An 11,564-nucleotide genomic window follows, 5' to 3' on the forward strand; every position below is an offset into this window, starting at 1 on the left:
CTGCTTGGACAGCATATCTATCACGTCTCGGGTCAATGTGCTAACTACCGAAACGCCAGTTGTACATTCTGTTACAGAATCAGTATATTGCCCCAGGCTGCTATGTGGCTGGCTAGAGACTATGTTCGGAAAACCATACTTGCATTCTGACCTAAGACATACAGATCTGACTCAAAGCGAATGGCATTTAGTGGGGCGCACAAGCCAGAACAGTAAACAGATCTTTGAATCACTATCTCAACGCTATGGTGGCGTAATTAAAGCCAAGACCCAACCAAAAGGTGTGATCTAAGACATTCCAAAGCGCACATTGACCGGCGAAGGAGCCTGTAAAAAGATACGGAGTACACTTAAAGCTAAGCAACCAATAGCTACTACTGAGGAATCTAGGCCAAGCGCCAATGGGCTAATTAAGGTCCATCACATGTCGCAAGAATTAGCCAGTCGCTTTCAACAAGGTCCTGGAGCCCAGATGCTCATTTGCTTGGACGCAAAGCAGGAGATTGTCTATATTTACTGTAACTCGCGAACAAGACTGGCTGAAACCCAATGCTAAACAGTTCACTGGCTTACAGTGTTTACAGTCATAGCGAATCTCTCAACTTAACACTATACTTAAAAAAGGCAAATGCTATTAAAAACAGATGATAGACCCAAGTCTAATTACATGTCGGGAAAGGCTTGGCTTTTGCCACAAGTACGACTTTACCACGAAGACTTCTACCGTCTGGGAAGGTTGTCTAAGGAGTTAACCTCATTGATCGGGACCTACAAATGTTCTGCGCTCGCTCATATTTCCTAAAAGCCGTGTGACCGGAAACTTGTCCGTGGTATGTGATTGTGGCTGCATATTGGGCTACGGATCGGAGCCCCGGAAGAATGGCCAAGAAGAGTCCGGTGCATATTGACCTAGAGGATACTCCCATGCCAAGCGCTCAATTAACTCAGGCTTCTTGTATTATAGTTAGGAAATTACTGAAATAGGGCTAGCCATAGTCTTGCAACGCTTTTGAGGCTAGCTGAACGTTTCACGACAAAACCAAATGGAAGCCACAAAAGACGGCCCAGACCGTCTGGTGTTCCTGATGTGTTAAACCGGTGACTTGATTTTAGCGCCCGTTGGGTGCGCCTGCGAGCTATTCGTCCGTTATCAGCTGTCAGTTGGCGCTCAAAGTGCGGAGGGCATGTTCAAGACTCAAGCAGACGAAATGAGAAGCCGGTCAGGGTGCCGTGGGCTGTCACAATTTTTATTGAGGAGCTGAAAATAGTGGCTGGCTGAATGCTTTTGGTATACTTCGAATCCCCTACACTATCCAGCAACAGAAATTAGCTCTATCACCTTTTCCATTGGTGACTGGCATCAGAGCTCCAGTTCTGGATCTTGTGATCGACTTATCTCGTACAGTATTAGCGTTCGATAGCTTTGAGAACTTGTTTTACTACCTTAGATAACCTGCGATATCTATATAACCGTCCGGACGCCATATTTCTTACTATATTAATCCCTCTATATTTTCAAACAATAGTTCAGCCTTTACAGCACGTGATATATATCTTCAGAAAACTTGCAACTATGCCAACTGTTTATACCATTTTTATTATTAACAACACCAACCAAGATCATGCTTATCAGATAAGCTATCCGGGCGGACATAACAAGACTCTTGAAGTCGACAGTAATGATACTGAGAATGAAGTTCTTACGCTTGACGCTCCCACCGGTAAGCTCCGAAATAATACAAGGGCTACATTCAATTACTTATTAACAATTTTTTATAGTTCCTTTCTACGTCAAGGTACTCCCAGCACTTCAGCCACTTGCCGGCTTCGCTCTTGCTGTAAATGGAGTTGGAACAACGGCGAATGTGACGCACACGGCTCAAAACACCTTGACAGTCACTTATCCACACTAAGCTTCTACTCGATGGCTTCATTCCTTCTCTCACCTACACGCAAGGAAGATCCAGATACTTAAGGCATTAGTAAAGACAACGATAGTCTACTCACGGAAACACTATTTATGTCTATGGGTCTGGGAATGAGCAGTTGATCAGGACAAGACAGGTTTCAGCGCAGCAAGCTTTGTTCCTGTTAGCTTAGTTAACATAGGCTGAAAGTTGGCCCTGCAGGGCATGTTGCTCTTTAACTCAATTTTTGCCTTTTACTTTATACAAGTGATTTTCTTATCAAAATAAACAGTCACCTCGCCCGGTATCGGAGTTCAACATCGCTTCCTGAATCCGTGGCTTCAGAATGCTCATTGACCCTTACCCTTGGGACAGCCTCCATTTCCACCAAGTCGCTGTCTATATTTGCAGATTTCAAACCCCAAAGACCCCATTTGTCCCGCATCACGTCCCTTAGAACGCCCCGGCTAGTCGTGAAGAAGATCAAAGCGTTCCACAGACCTTGTAGCGGCATAACGGCCACTATGGCAACTTGGTATGAGTATGGAACATTACGGTTAAGTAGACTATGGATACGGGTGATGCTCGCTGGTACCCACGTCACAAGGACGCTCAGCGTAAACATAAATGTTGTAAATAGATATGCCCGTTTGATAGGATCTTTGAGCCAAAACTTGGACTTGGTGCTACCAGTAGCCGATCCTAAAGATTGTTGCGTTTGGTTAGGAGGAATTGGCTCCACATTCGTGGCATCGGGTGCTAATTTATGAGTAACAGCCACGGCAGTAACGAATGTATGTTCGGATCCCTGGATACAGGCGTCGGTACTTGTTTCTGTTACCTTTTGTTGGTCAGCTCAAGTGTACTGCCAATTTAGAGAGAGTGAGGGTGTACTGTTTGGTGATCGACTGTTGTGTTCTGAATGCGCGAGTTCAAGATACCTCGAGCTTCATTTCTTGCGCGAAAAAGACGAAAGCCAACCATGGTGTTCAAAATGATTGACGTAGCGATGCAGATCCATACAAAGATGTATGAAGTAAAGAGTCGTATGCTAACCCACGATTCTCGAATCCAACACCAAGTCTGGCTTGACATCAGTCGTTATCATTAGAATCTAAGCTAATTCGCAACTTACAGTTGTCGCTCCATAGACGGGTCCGCGGGCTGGAGTGGAGATGAAAAACAGGGTGAATCCCGAGATGAATGGCCCTCCAAAGCATATCAGAGAATACAGCCATTTGTTAAACGTATGCGGATTCGAGTGGAAGAAGACAATCCTGAAGGTGTTCACCGACATGCCAAGAGACCACCATGCATCAGACTGCATAAATCTATATCTTAGGTTAGTACATATGCTGAGTTGCTACAAAGACACCAGGGTATTACTTGCACGTGTACCAGGAAGCTTTGCGCCCTGCAAAGTGCCGAATCCTCGCCACGGGCCAATCCATCGCGTGAAATAACAGTCCCAATGCTGGCACCAAAATTCGCGATGCTAGCAAACACGATGAAGGTATTTCGAGGATTGCGGAGCCTCGGTATGCTTCCGTACGTCACGAAAATCAGTAGTACGGACACGAGGCTGATTGAAGAGAAGACCCTCTCCAGCAGCGCAAGCAGTTCTAGCTGAGAGTCGGCAAACATCTCGGTCGCTCGTGTGATTGAGTGGCAACCCTAAGATGTTGCAGTCGACTGGGAGCTGGCCCACCTCAGCGGTAAGCGGAGAAGTTGAAAAGCTGGGGAGATGGGGCTGTCCAGGTTCCAGTATTTCAGCCCCCTGGCAACCTGTTTGGAGTTGGATGCTTACCATGATTACTTCAAAGCTATCTATTGGCTCCGCATAAAGCCCCACTGGCATTCCGCCAGTGCTGACAGTTCGGCGACAGACTAGACTGCCCATCATCTAACCTCATTAGGCATGTCGTATTCTCTTCCTTCGCCCCAGCTTGCCGTGATACAGTATGCGCAAGTGAAACCTGCACGCAGTTTGATTTCTGTTTCTATTGAGTCTAGGCTTGGAAGTTAAATCTTTAAGGCAAGGGCTAGGCTAGGTCTATTTAATAATATAAGCGCTATTTAATTAAAAGGCATATATACTGCTTATTAGGGGTAAGAGTTGGCTTAAGAGGAAGAAAGGGATAAGCAGCATCACCAAGAAGGGCCAGTCTCTTATCTATGCACTTTAGGAGAACATCCACATCTAGCAACTCCCATACCTTGAGGGACTCTGGACTCACTTTACTTAATAGCTTCAATAAAGCAGGATCAAAGTCCTGGTATACCTCCAACAGCACTAACGTGCTCATACATTGCTTCAGTCTTGCCAGTATTCATTAGCAAACTTTGCGAGGCTAGCAGCCCAACCACAACATGCCTTCTTTACCCTCAAGTTAGTGTCTTCTCGCGTATGGATGCAGACAAAGTTAGACATCTTATTATCATCACGGATACATAACAATACTTCTGTCTGAAGCATACTATGCAATGAGCTGGCATTATGCTTTGCAGAATGGGCGGTTTCCGGGTCGCCAAGAGCCTTTTAATGGGGAACGAGAAACACAAATTCACTGTTGTCTGAAATGTATGCTTACAAGTCCTTTCCAACGACTTGCTGTCGGGACCCAGACTGCTTTTGGGTAAGGTTTCACTAAGTGCAAGGCGTAACAGGTAATACAAGAATCAAGGCTGGAAGCATCATCACTTACATGAACTCCATCAGGATTAATGGCCAAGTCTTCCTGAGGCTAGCCACCATCTTGTAAGAAGACGGTGGCTATTGTTGTGTCGACATCGGCGGCACAGCTGGATGTTCTGAGCACTCCAACACGTTATTTTAGTGGATGAGGGGAACTTTGCTAGCCCCGGCTTTGGCACTGTTTGTCTGGATATCCACTTCGGTTTTGAATGATACCGATTGGCTCTTTCACTCCGGCAAACTCGTGCTAAAGCGACACCCTGCTACCCGGAAAGATAAACTATAACTATTTTTTCAACAACCATCAATCTAAAATTACAGATAACAAACTAGCCCAGGTAGTACAGGTAAATAAAGCCTTCGTTCAACAGGGGCGGCAACAAGTGGAGCCAGCATGTGGAGAGTAGGGTACAAGGCAATAGGGGATAGCGGACAAACATATGTCAAGGCAGCCCGACTGGAATTGGGCTCAAAAATACTCTAAGAACGCAACTGAAAGACTTTCGCGGCCTGTTGAACAGTCATCTCTTTCCCTGCCTGCTCAATATGTAGACTTGCCAAATCACAATCTTTTGCGGCCTCAAAATAATCGCTGCATGGGCCCCCATTTTCTCGGCGTGTAATCATATACTGGCACGACCTACAGCAAAGAGGCTGTGGGTAATTTACATAGACAAAATGCTCCATCAACTGGTTGACCTAATGGTAGCAGTATCAATGGCAGTATGAGTAAGAATAAATTGAAGAATATATTTTTTGCCACACGACATAAGGGTACCAGCAGCGATCCTTATTTCTATAATAAATTGTAATAAAACTGACGTATATAAGCATCAAGTATAAACTGTTCTAGTAACTAAATATAGCCTATAGTTATAATATACTATATCTATTAAATAAACATAATCTCCAGCAATTAATATTAGAACCTTCTAGCAATAACTCTTGGTTGTGGCTTTGGTAATAACTCCAGCCCTGACCAAGTCGACATAACTCCAGTAATCCCTCTGAGTACCTTGTCCATCCACAGTCGTAGTAGAATAAGACACAGCTGTCCAAAAAGCACCACCAGCGACATACTTCTGCCACGCATAGCGCTGGGTATCGAAGATGGTCTTGCGATTAGGCACAGACAGTGTGTTGTTGTACATAGTCTGCAAGGACCACTCACCAACAAACACGGGGAACTTAGTCTCCTCAGCGAGATACTTTGCTTGTCCGCACACAGCAGGCGCTACAAACTGCGAATAAGTACCCGACGCGGCAAAGTAGTATACGTGCGAGTCAATGACGAGGTTAAGCTTCTTGTCAAACAGTGGAGACCAGAAGGCGGCGCCCTTGAAGCTATCTTGGAGCATGACTGGGATACGCTTATCAACGCCTTCAACACGCTTGAAAACACCGTTCATATACGTGAGAATCCAGTTAGTCGCTTTGTCGGATAGACCAGCCGCTGATCCAAAACCAGCCAAGTTATCGCTGGCTTCATTTAGGGGGGCAATTGTAAAGGCGTTTTTGTGGCCGCTTGCTTGAATGAAGTCGAGAACTTTATCAACAGCTTTGAAGCTCCAAGCCAGATTGGTAGTATTATAGAACCAGCCATCATGTCCGAACGCTTCGCCAATGTCGAGGTTGTTGATACCACCAGGTAGGGAGTGAAGGCCGATGATGATATGCATATTGTACCGTTCAATGGCATATTGAGTAATCCTGCGTAGATGTTCCTGCTGTTTACCATGATAGAAAGCAGAACCAGGGACCTTGACCCAGGCGGCATAGGTGGTAGTGATGCGAAGGGTGTTGACCCCGACCTTGGCAAGTGTATCGATGGTAGAAGTATTAAGGAAAGATTCATAACGCTTCTCCAAGATTGGACCACATTGTTTTCCAAGAGCCTGGCATAAGCCCCATTCATCGATTGTAGCTGCGGCCTTGGTGCCAAGAGAAGTCCACCAGACGGGATCATGTGTCTTTTCCTTTGCGAGCCAAGCGCCCAGATTGACACCATTGGCCTTGAATGTCTTCCAATCAATGAATTTACCGCTTTCACATCCCCTGGGGAAGTGAATGTCGTGCTCATATCGTTGGCTGTGGGGTTTGACACGAGGAATGCTGAAGGGACACTGCTTTTGATACTTGGCAATCTTGCCATGTTGGGCCGCGTTTGTTGTAGTGTAATCAGGTTGTGGCACCGCGATAGCGGTAGAAAACAGCAGAGCTGTAGAGAAAAGAGAGGGGAGGTGCATAACGACGGAGGGTAAAATTTGGTAACTTGTTGATATGTTGCTGGTGCTCGAGGCCTGAGTAATTGGTGTCTCAGCGAGGCAACATCAGTTGCATTGCACCATTCTTATACACCAAGACTTCAGTCCTCGATCAACGTTCTCGGAAAATCCGAAATGAGATGAATGGGTATCCAGACAAGAGGACGGAGTAGAGGCAAGTTCAATCGTCAACTCGACTAATTGTCGGGAGGTACCCACAATTTGCCTTTTTTAAAGAGTAGACCGGGACCAGCATCAATAGTCTTAACAATAGTTTACCTGCTAGTGGTATTTCACACCAAACAGACAAGCAGATGGAAATTTTCTTTACAGAATCTGTTGATACCCTATCTCCTGTATTGTAATTGGCCCGGATTTTCCGGTTGAACCCATATCTTTACACAATAATCAAACCATATCGCCACCCAGTCCTCAGAACGCGATATAGTGTTTTGTCCCTATGAGCCTAGATCGCCACTGAATGAATATGATATAGATATTGAAATGAGGCATCGCATGTACGTCCAAGTGAATGGTATGGTTTTCTAACTTCACTCTGCTTTCAATGTAACCGGAGTCCGATTTTGGCAAGGGGGTTTTATGGTCCAAGCGCTTGGGTTAGGATTATCGTTAAAGACTCCCCGGTATTGATCTGCTACTGACTAAGAAGAAGGGCTGGTCTTGAACGACTCTAGGCTTGTATATCTTCACGCTGCATACTAGAGTTCTATTTATTCACCGCGTTAATGTTCTTGGCCCTAGCCCTGCTTACAGTTGTTGAGTGTCAACCCCAAGCTGGCACGTCTGGTACTGCGCTCTATGCAGGTACTCAGGCAGCAATTGAAATAATATCCAGGGCCTGGTGTCGCGAGTTTTCCATCGACGTTTTTATCTTCAGTCCCATAAAAGGCTCTGGCGTAGTTCCCACGTTTTTGGGGTCATCCAAACCACTTTCAACTCCAGCTATTAACCAAAACCCCTTTGCAGTTCCACCGTCACCAGTAACTTCGATCAATAGGATGGTAGTTTCGCGTAGGATTGAGTTTCCCGGAGGTGAGGGTCGACGATTATGGTAGGCCATAATGCTGTTGTAGTCTGCGTACACTACGACATTGGTGTATTGTCCATGTATTCCAGCGGTGTCACAACGCCTTGACCTGTTCGTCCTGGAAAACATTGTGAGAGTGTATATACTTGCTGAATATATTCTCAGCCTCCCCTTTATTGTAAGCCTGGATACAACTAATATCTTGGATTTAGAGAGAGAATTCTCAAGCTAAGATGATGTTAACCTGGTGGATCCGGGTCAAAGATTTCCCGAAACGTTGTCCTGATACAGCTTTACCAATGTTTGATGCAAGACCAGAGAGGGCTGCCATTTCCCTCTCTTTCTTTGTAAGTTTTAGGTCAAAAAATGCAGTCGACAAGGTACTCAAAATGGTTCTTGATTATCCACTCTTGAGCAGCGTTATGTCCAGATTTCCCAAGAGACTTGGTTTGACTTATAAATAGTTGCAGAGTTGCTTGATACAAAGAATGTACCCATGAGAAAGGAAATTGCTGAACACTACAGAGCTAAGGAGGTCCTTATCTTAATAATACGAGAGAGTTTTCAGAGCCATCCAAGGATCTGATAAGATAATCTTAACTGTTACTGCATTGTAATAGGTTAAGCTTAAAATGCCAAGATGTGCCAGTTATCAATCTAGGCTATTTGTGTATTTAGTTTGAGCTTGGGTGGTCTGATGACACGTCTTGGCATGGGGGGAACTCTTATACTCTCTGGGATTTAAGAAGAGGCCGTCCCCTGCTGGAAGAAGTAAATTTGTTAACGCAACATTCAAAATGGCCCCAGAAAAGAGCGAGATCACGCCTGCTGGCCAAGGTCCTTTGGATCAAAGCAATAGCAGTGCTGCAATTAACTCAGAGAGTAACCAAGATGCCATTCCAGCTCCTACAGAAGCTCTGCGCAAGCTCTGGACTAAGTTCCCACTTACTTTGGCGTTCGTCGGGTGAGTGAATTTTCGACTGGAGGGCCCGGGGGCAGCAATGCTGACTCAATATTCCAGCCTTTTTGTCATGAATTTCAGCATGGTCTTTGCTGCTTCTTCAGCTGGGGTTTACGATCCATACGCCACCAGTCATTTTCAAGGCCACTCGCTTATCGCTACGGCAAATATTGTTCACGGCATTGTTCGGATTGTTGCTTATCCCCTCTTGGCCAAAGTTGCAGATGTGAGTATACTCAGAGCTGTTCAGTTCCTTTGCCGAGCTGATTGAGTACCAGCACATTGGACGACCCCAGGGATTTGCTGGGGCTGCGATAAGCATGGCTCTGGCAAATGTGCTCTATGCAGCGTGTCATAACGTCGAAACATATCTTGTAAGTCTGACTCATGTCTCGTCGTTTTATCGGCAATGAATAATAAGATTAAGGCTGGTGGCATATTTGAATCATTCGGTGATACCTGGTGGACAATCACTGAGCAGATCTTTATTGCCGAGGTAACATCCCTGATTAACAGAGGCTTCCTCTTTACTCTCCCGGAATCACTTGCTGCCATACCGACTTTATATGCTGGGACATATCTCGGTGAGCACATGCTGCTGAATTCCTCGTGGCGCTGGGGATTTGGCATGTGGGCTGCCATCATGCCATTCTGTGCACTGCCAACTATTGCGATTATGGTGTACATGAGTCTTAGGGCACGAAAGAGGGGTATAGTAAGCAAGCGAACTTCACTGCGTGCTGCGTCTGAGATACCAAAGGATGCTTCTTGGATCGTCCAAGCTCGACAAGTACTCTATGTCCAGTTGGATATAGTTGGAGCATTCTTGTTACTTGGGGGGCTCGCCATGACTCTTCTTCCCCTCTCCATAACCGGAAGACGCAATACTGAGAAGTGGACTGAGCCATCGTCTATCGTCTTGTTAGTTGTTGGCGTCTTGACGTTTGTTGCATTCTTAATCTGGGATGGCCGGTATGCTAATAAACCAATCGTCCCTTTCCGCATGATCAAGAACCGCAACGTCATACTCGCTTGTGCTTCGGTATGCTTGATTGCAATGTCCGATTCAACATACCGAACATTTGCTTCTAGCTTCCTGCAGGTTGCTGGTGGCTATTCCCCTGGCCATGCAGTTCGCATTGAGTGAGTTTCCCCCCATAGCAAATTGCACAATTATTAACAATGGTTATCAGCAATGCCCGACGTGTTGCGTTGAACATTAGCGGTCTTGTTGTTGGCTTGGGCATACGATTTGTCAAGCATACTAAACCATTTATCATCATCGGATTCTTGATGGTTGCTTTAGCGAACGGACTTCCGATCTATTTTACAAATATTGACGGAGTCAGAGTCGCGAATGAAGCGTCATTAACCACGGGACAAGTCCTGCTTGGTCTTGGTCGCGGTTTCGCCCAGGTTCCGCTCCAGGTCTCCTTGCAGGCCGCTGTTCCAGACCATGAGATTGGTATTGCAACAGCTATGTTCCTATCGTCATCTGGGTTTGGCGCCAATGTCGGCAATAGGTAAGTCCAAGATAGGATCCTACTTCCGAGGTAATAAACTAACATGCATCTTAAGTATCGGGGGAGCATTATGGAATACTCTCCTTCCACGCCGGCTCTCGTCAAACCTCCCAGAAGAGGTCAAGGCTAATAGCAATGCAATCTTTCGCTCAATCTTAGTTGCACAGAGCTATGAGTTAGGCACTGAGACTCGTGACGCGATTAACCTGAGTTATCGCATGACACAACAAACCCTTGCTATTGGGTCTCTGTCCCTCTCTGTCCCGCTGTTATTGATGATGTTTTTCTTCCGAAATGTCAAGTTAGCCAAGGAGGATGGCGAGAGGAACGAGGTTGTCGAACAACAACTTGCTGCGGCAGGGCAGAGACTTGAGAGTGGGCAAAATCAGCCAAGCGAAAAGAAGTAGCTTCAGAGTCGGATTTGTTAAGATTGGCCAGGCTGGCAAGCACAGCCATTGTCCAAACCGTATTCGGACACAGCACGAGGCAGACTCTCAGAACCATGGATTAAATTTTCCCAAGTTTATTGTGGAAACGCAAACCAGTATCTATCATAATTAGTCGACCCTGGGGGCCACCTTCTTCTCAGACCAAAGATCCCGAACGCTCCAGAAATCTGGGCAAATTGTATAGAAGCACATTACCTTTCTAAGTGGGACGGACATGGATATGCCGCAGCTCCGCACCAAACGCAACGTTAAGCGGCACTTGGCCTGCCTTGGCCGATCCTTTGCGACACAGCTAAGCAACACAATATCAGGCAACAGCATTCCTATGTAAAGTAGATAAAAAGGATTTTAGGGGAGGATTGATAATTTAATCCATTAGATAACCGTGGGTTATGCCAGAATTGGACATTCAAGCTTAGAGGCCCCCTGTCTAATTATCCACCCGTAGGATCTCTCTAAGAGCGAAAGAGAAGCCTTCCAGTATGCACTACAAACAGGCGGCAGGGTTAAATGGGATTGGCTCTGAAGTGATGTATCTGTTATGCTGCCTCTGTAATGAAAAAGTTCGTGTGAAGGTAAGATGTTAACAGGCCATTCGCGAGGTCTCAGCGACAGGTCAGGGGCCCACCATAGGCAAATATATCCTAGTATTTTTTCACCTTCGAAAATCCCAAACCTACCTGCCGCATCGGGTTCTGACTGCTTACACTGGCCTGA

At 45.8% G+C, this 11,564-nt stretch overlaps 4 protein-coding genes across 4 annotated transcripts; 1 reads left to right on the forward strand and 3 right to left on the reverse strand.

Annotated features, from left to right (window-relative positions):
* Positions 1-2,087: 2,087 nt before the first annotated feature.
* On the reverse strand, positions 2,088-3,657 carry BKA55DRAFT_268848 (uncharacterized protein). The gene is made up of 4 exons (XM_046185457.1): positions 3,298-3,657; positions 3,043-3,238; positions 2,802-2,990; positions 2,088-2,748 (listed from the first exon to the last, which is right to left on the reverse strand). Exons 1-4 carry the CDS (start codon positions 3,549-3,551, stop codon positions 2,200-2,202), a joined length of 1,188 nt encoding a protein of 395 aa, XP_046052572.1. The 5' UTR covers positions 3,552-3,657; the 3' UTR covers positions 2,088-2,199.
* A 1,877-nt stretch (positions 3,658-5,534) lies between these two features.
* BKA55DRAFT_535724 (glycoside hydrolase superfamily) lies at positions 5,535-6,848 on the reverse strand (the record flags this gene model as incomplete). Its single annotated transcript, XM_046189734.1, has 1 exon — positions 5,535-6,848. The coding sequence occupies one exon, from the start codon at positions 6,846-6,848 to the stop codon at positions 5,535-5,537; it is 1,314 nt and encodes a 437-aa protein (XP_046052573.1).
* Positions 6,849-7,688: 840 nt separating this feature from the next.
* On the reverse strand, positions 7,689-8,109 carry BKA55DRAFT_559613 (uncharacterized protein). The gene has a single exon (XM_046191998.1). The coding sequence runs from the start codon at positions 8,041-8,043 to the stop codon at positions 7,696-7,698; it is 348 nt and encodes a 115-aa protein (XP_046052574.1). The 5' UTR covers positions 8,044-8,109; the 3' UTR covers positions 7,689-7,695.
* Positions 8,110-8,711: 602 nt separating this feature from the next.
* Positions 8,712-10,805, forward strand: BKA55DRAFT_590998 (major facilitator superfamily domain-containing protein; the record flags this gene model as incomplete). The annotated part of the gene is made up of 6 exons (XM_046195175.1): positions 8,712-8,878; positions 8,936-9,101; positions 9,154-9,249; positions 9,303-10,018; positions 10,069-10,398; positions 10,454-10,805. 6 exons carry the CDS (start codon positions 8,712-8,714, stop codon positions 10,803-10,805), a joined length of 1,827 nt encoding a protein of 608 aa, XP_046052575.1.
* Between the last annotated feature and the right edge of the window lie 759 nt (positions 10,806-11,564).

Source organism: Fusarium redolens (assembly GCF_020744475.1).
Source record: "Fusarium redolens strain MPI-CAGE-AT-0023 chromosome Unknown BKA55scaffold_4, whole genome shotgun sequence".
Lineage (NCBI taxonomy): Eukaryota > Fungi > Ascomycota > Sordariomycetes > Hypocreales > Nectriaceae > Fusarium > Fusarium redolens.

Excerpts from the sequence above, each read along its gene's own strand:
- BKA55DRAFT_559613 (XM_046191998.1), bottom strand. The coding sequence starts at position 8,043 with ATGTTTTCCAGGACGAACAGGTCAAGGCGTTGTGACACCGCTGGAATA.
- BKA55DRAFT_268848 (XM_046185457.1), bottom strand. The coding sequence starts at position 3,551 with ATGTTTGCCGACTCTCAGCTAGAACTGCTTGCGCTGCTGGAGAGGGTC. Across the intron at positions 2,991-3,042 it reads CCGTCTATGGAGCGACAACT|ACTTGGTGTTGGATTCGAGA; the intron begins GTAAGTTGCGAA and ends ATGTCAAGCCAG. Across the intron at positions 2,749-2,801 it reads CAACAGTCGATCACCAAACA|GTAACAGAAACAAGTACCGA; the intron begins GTACACCCTCAC and ends GACCAACAAAAG.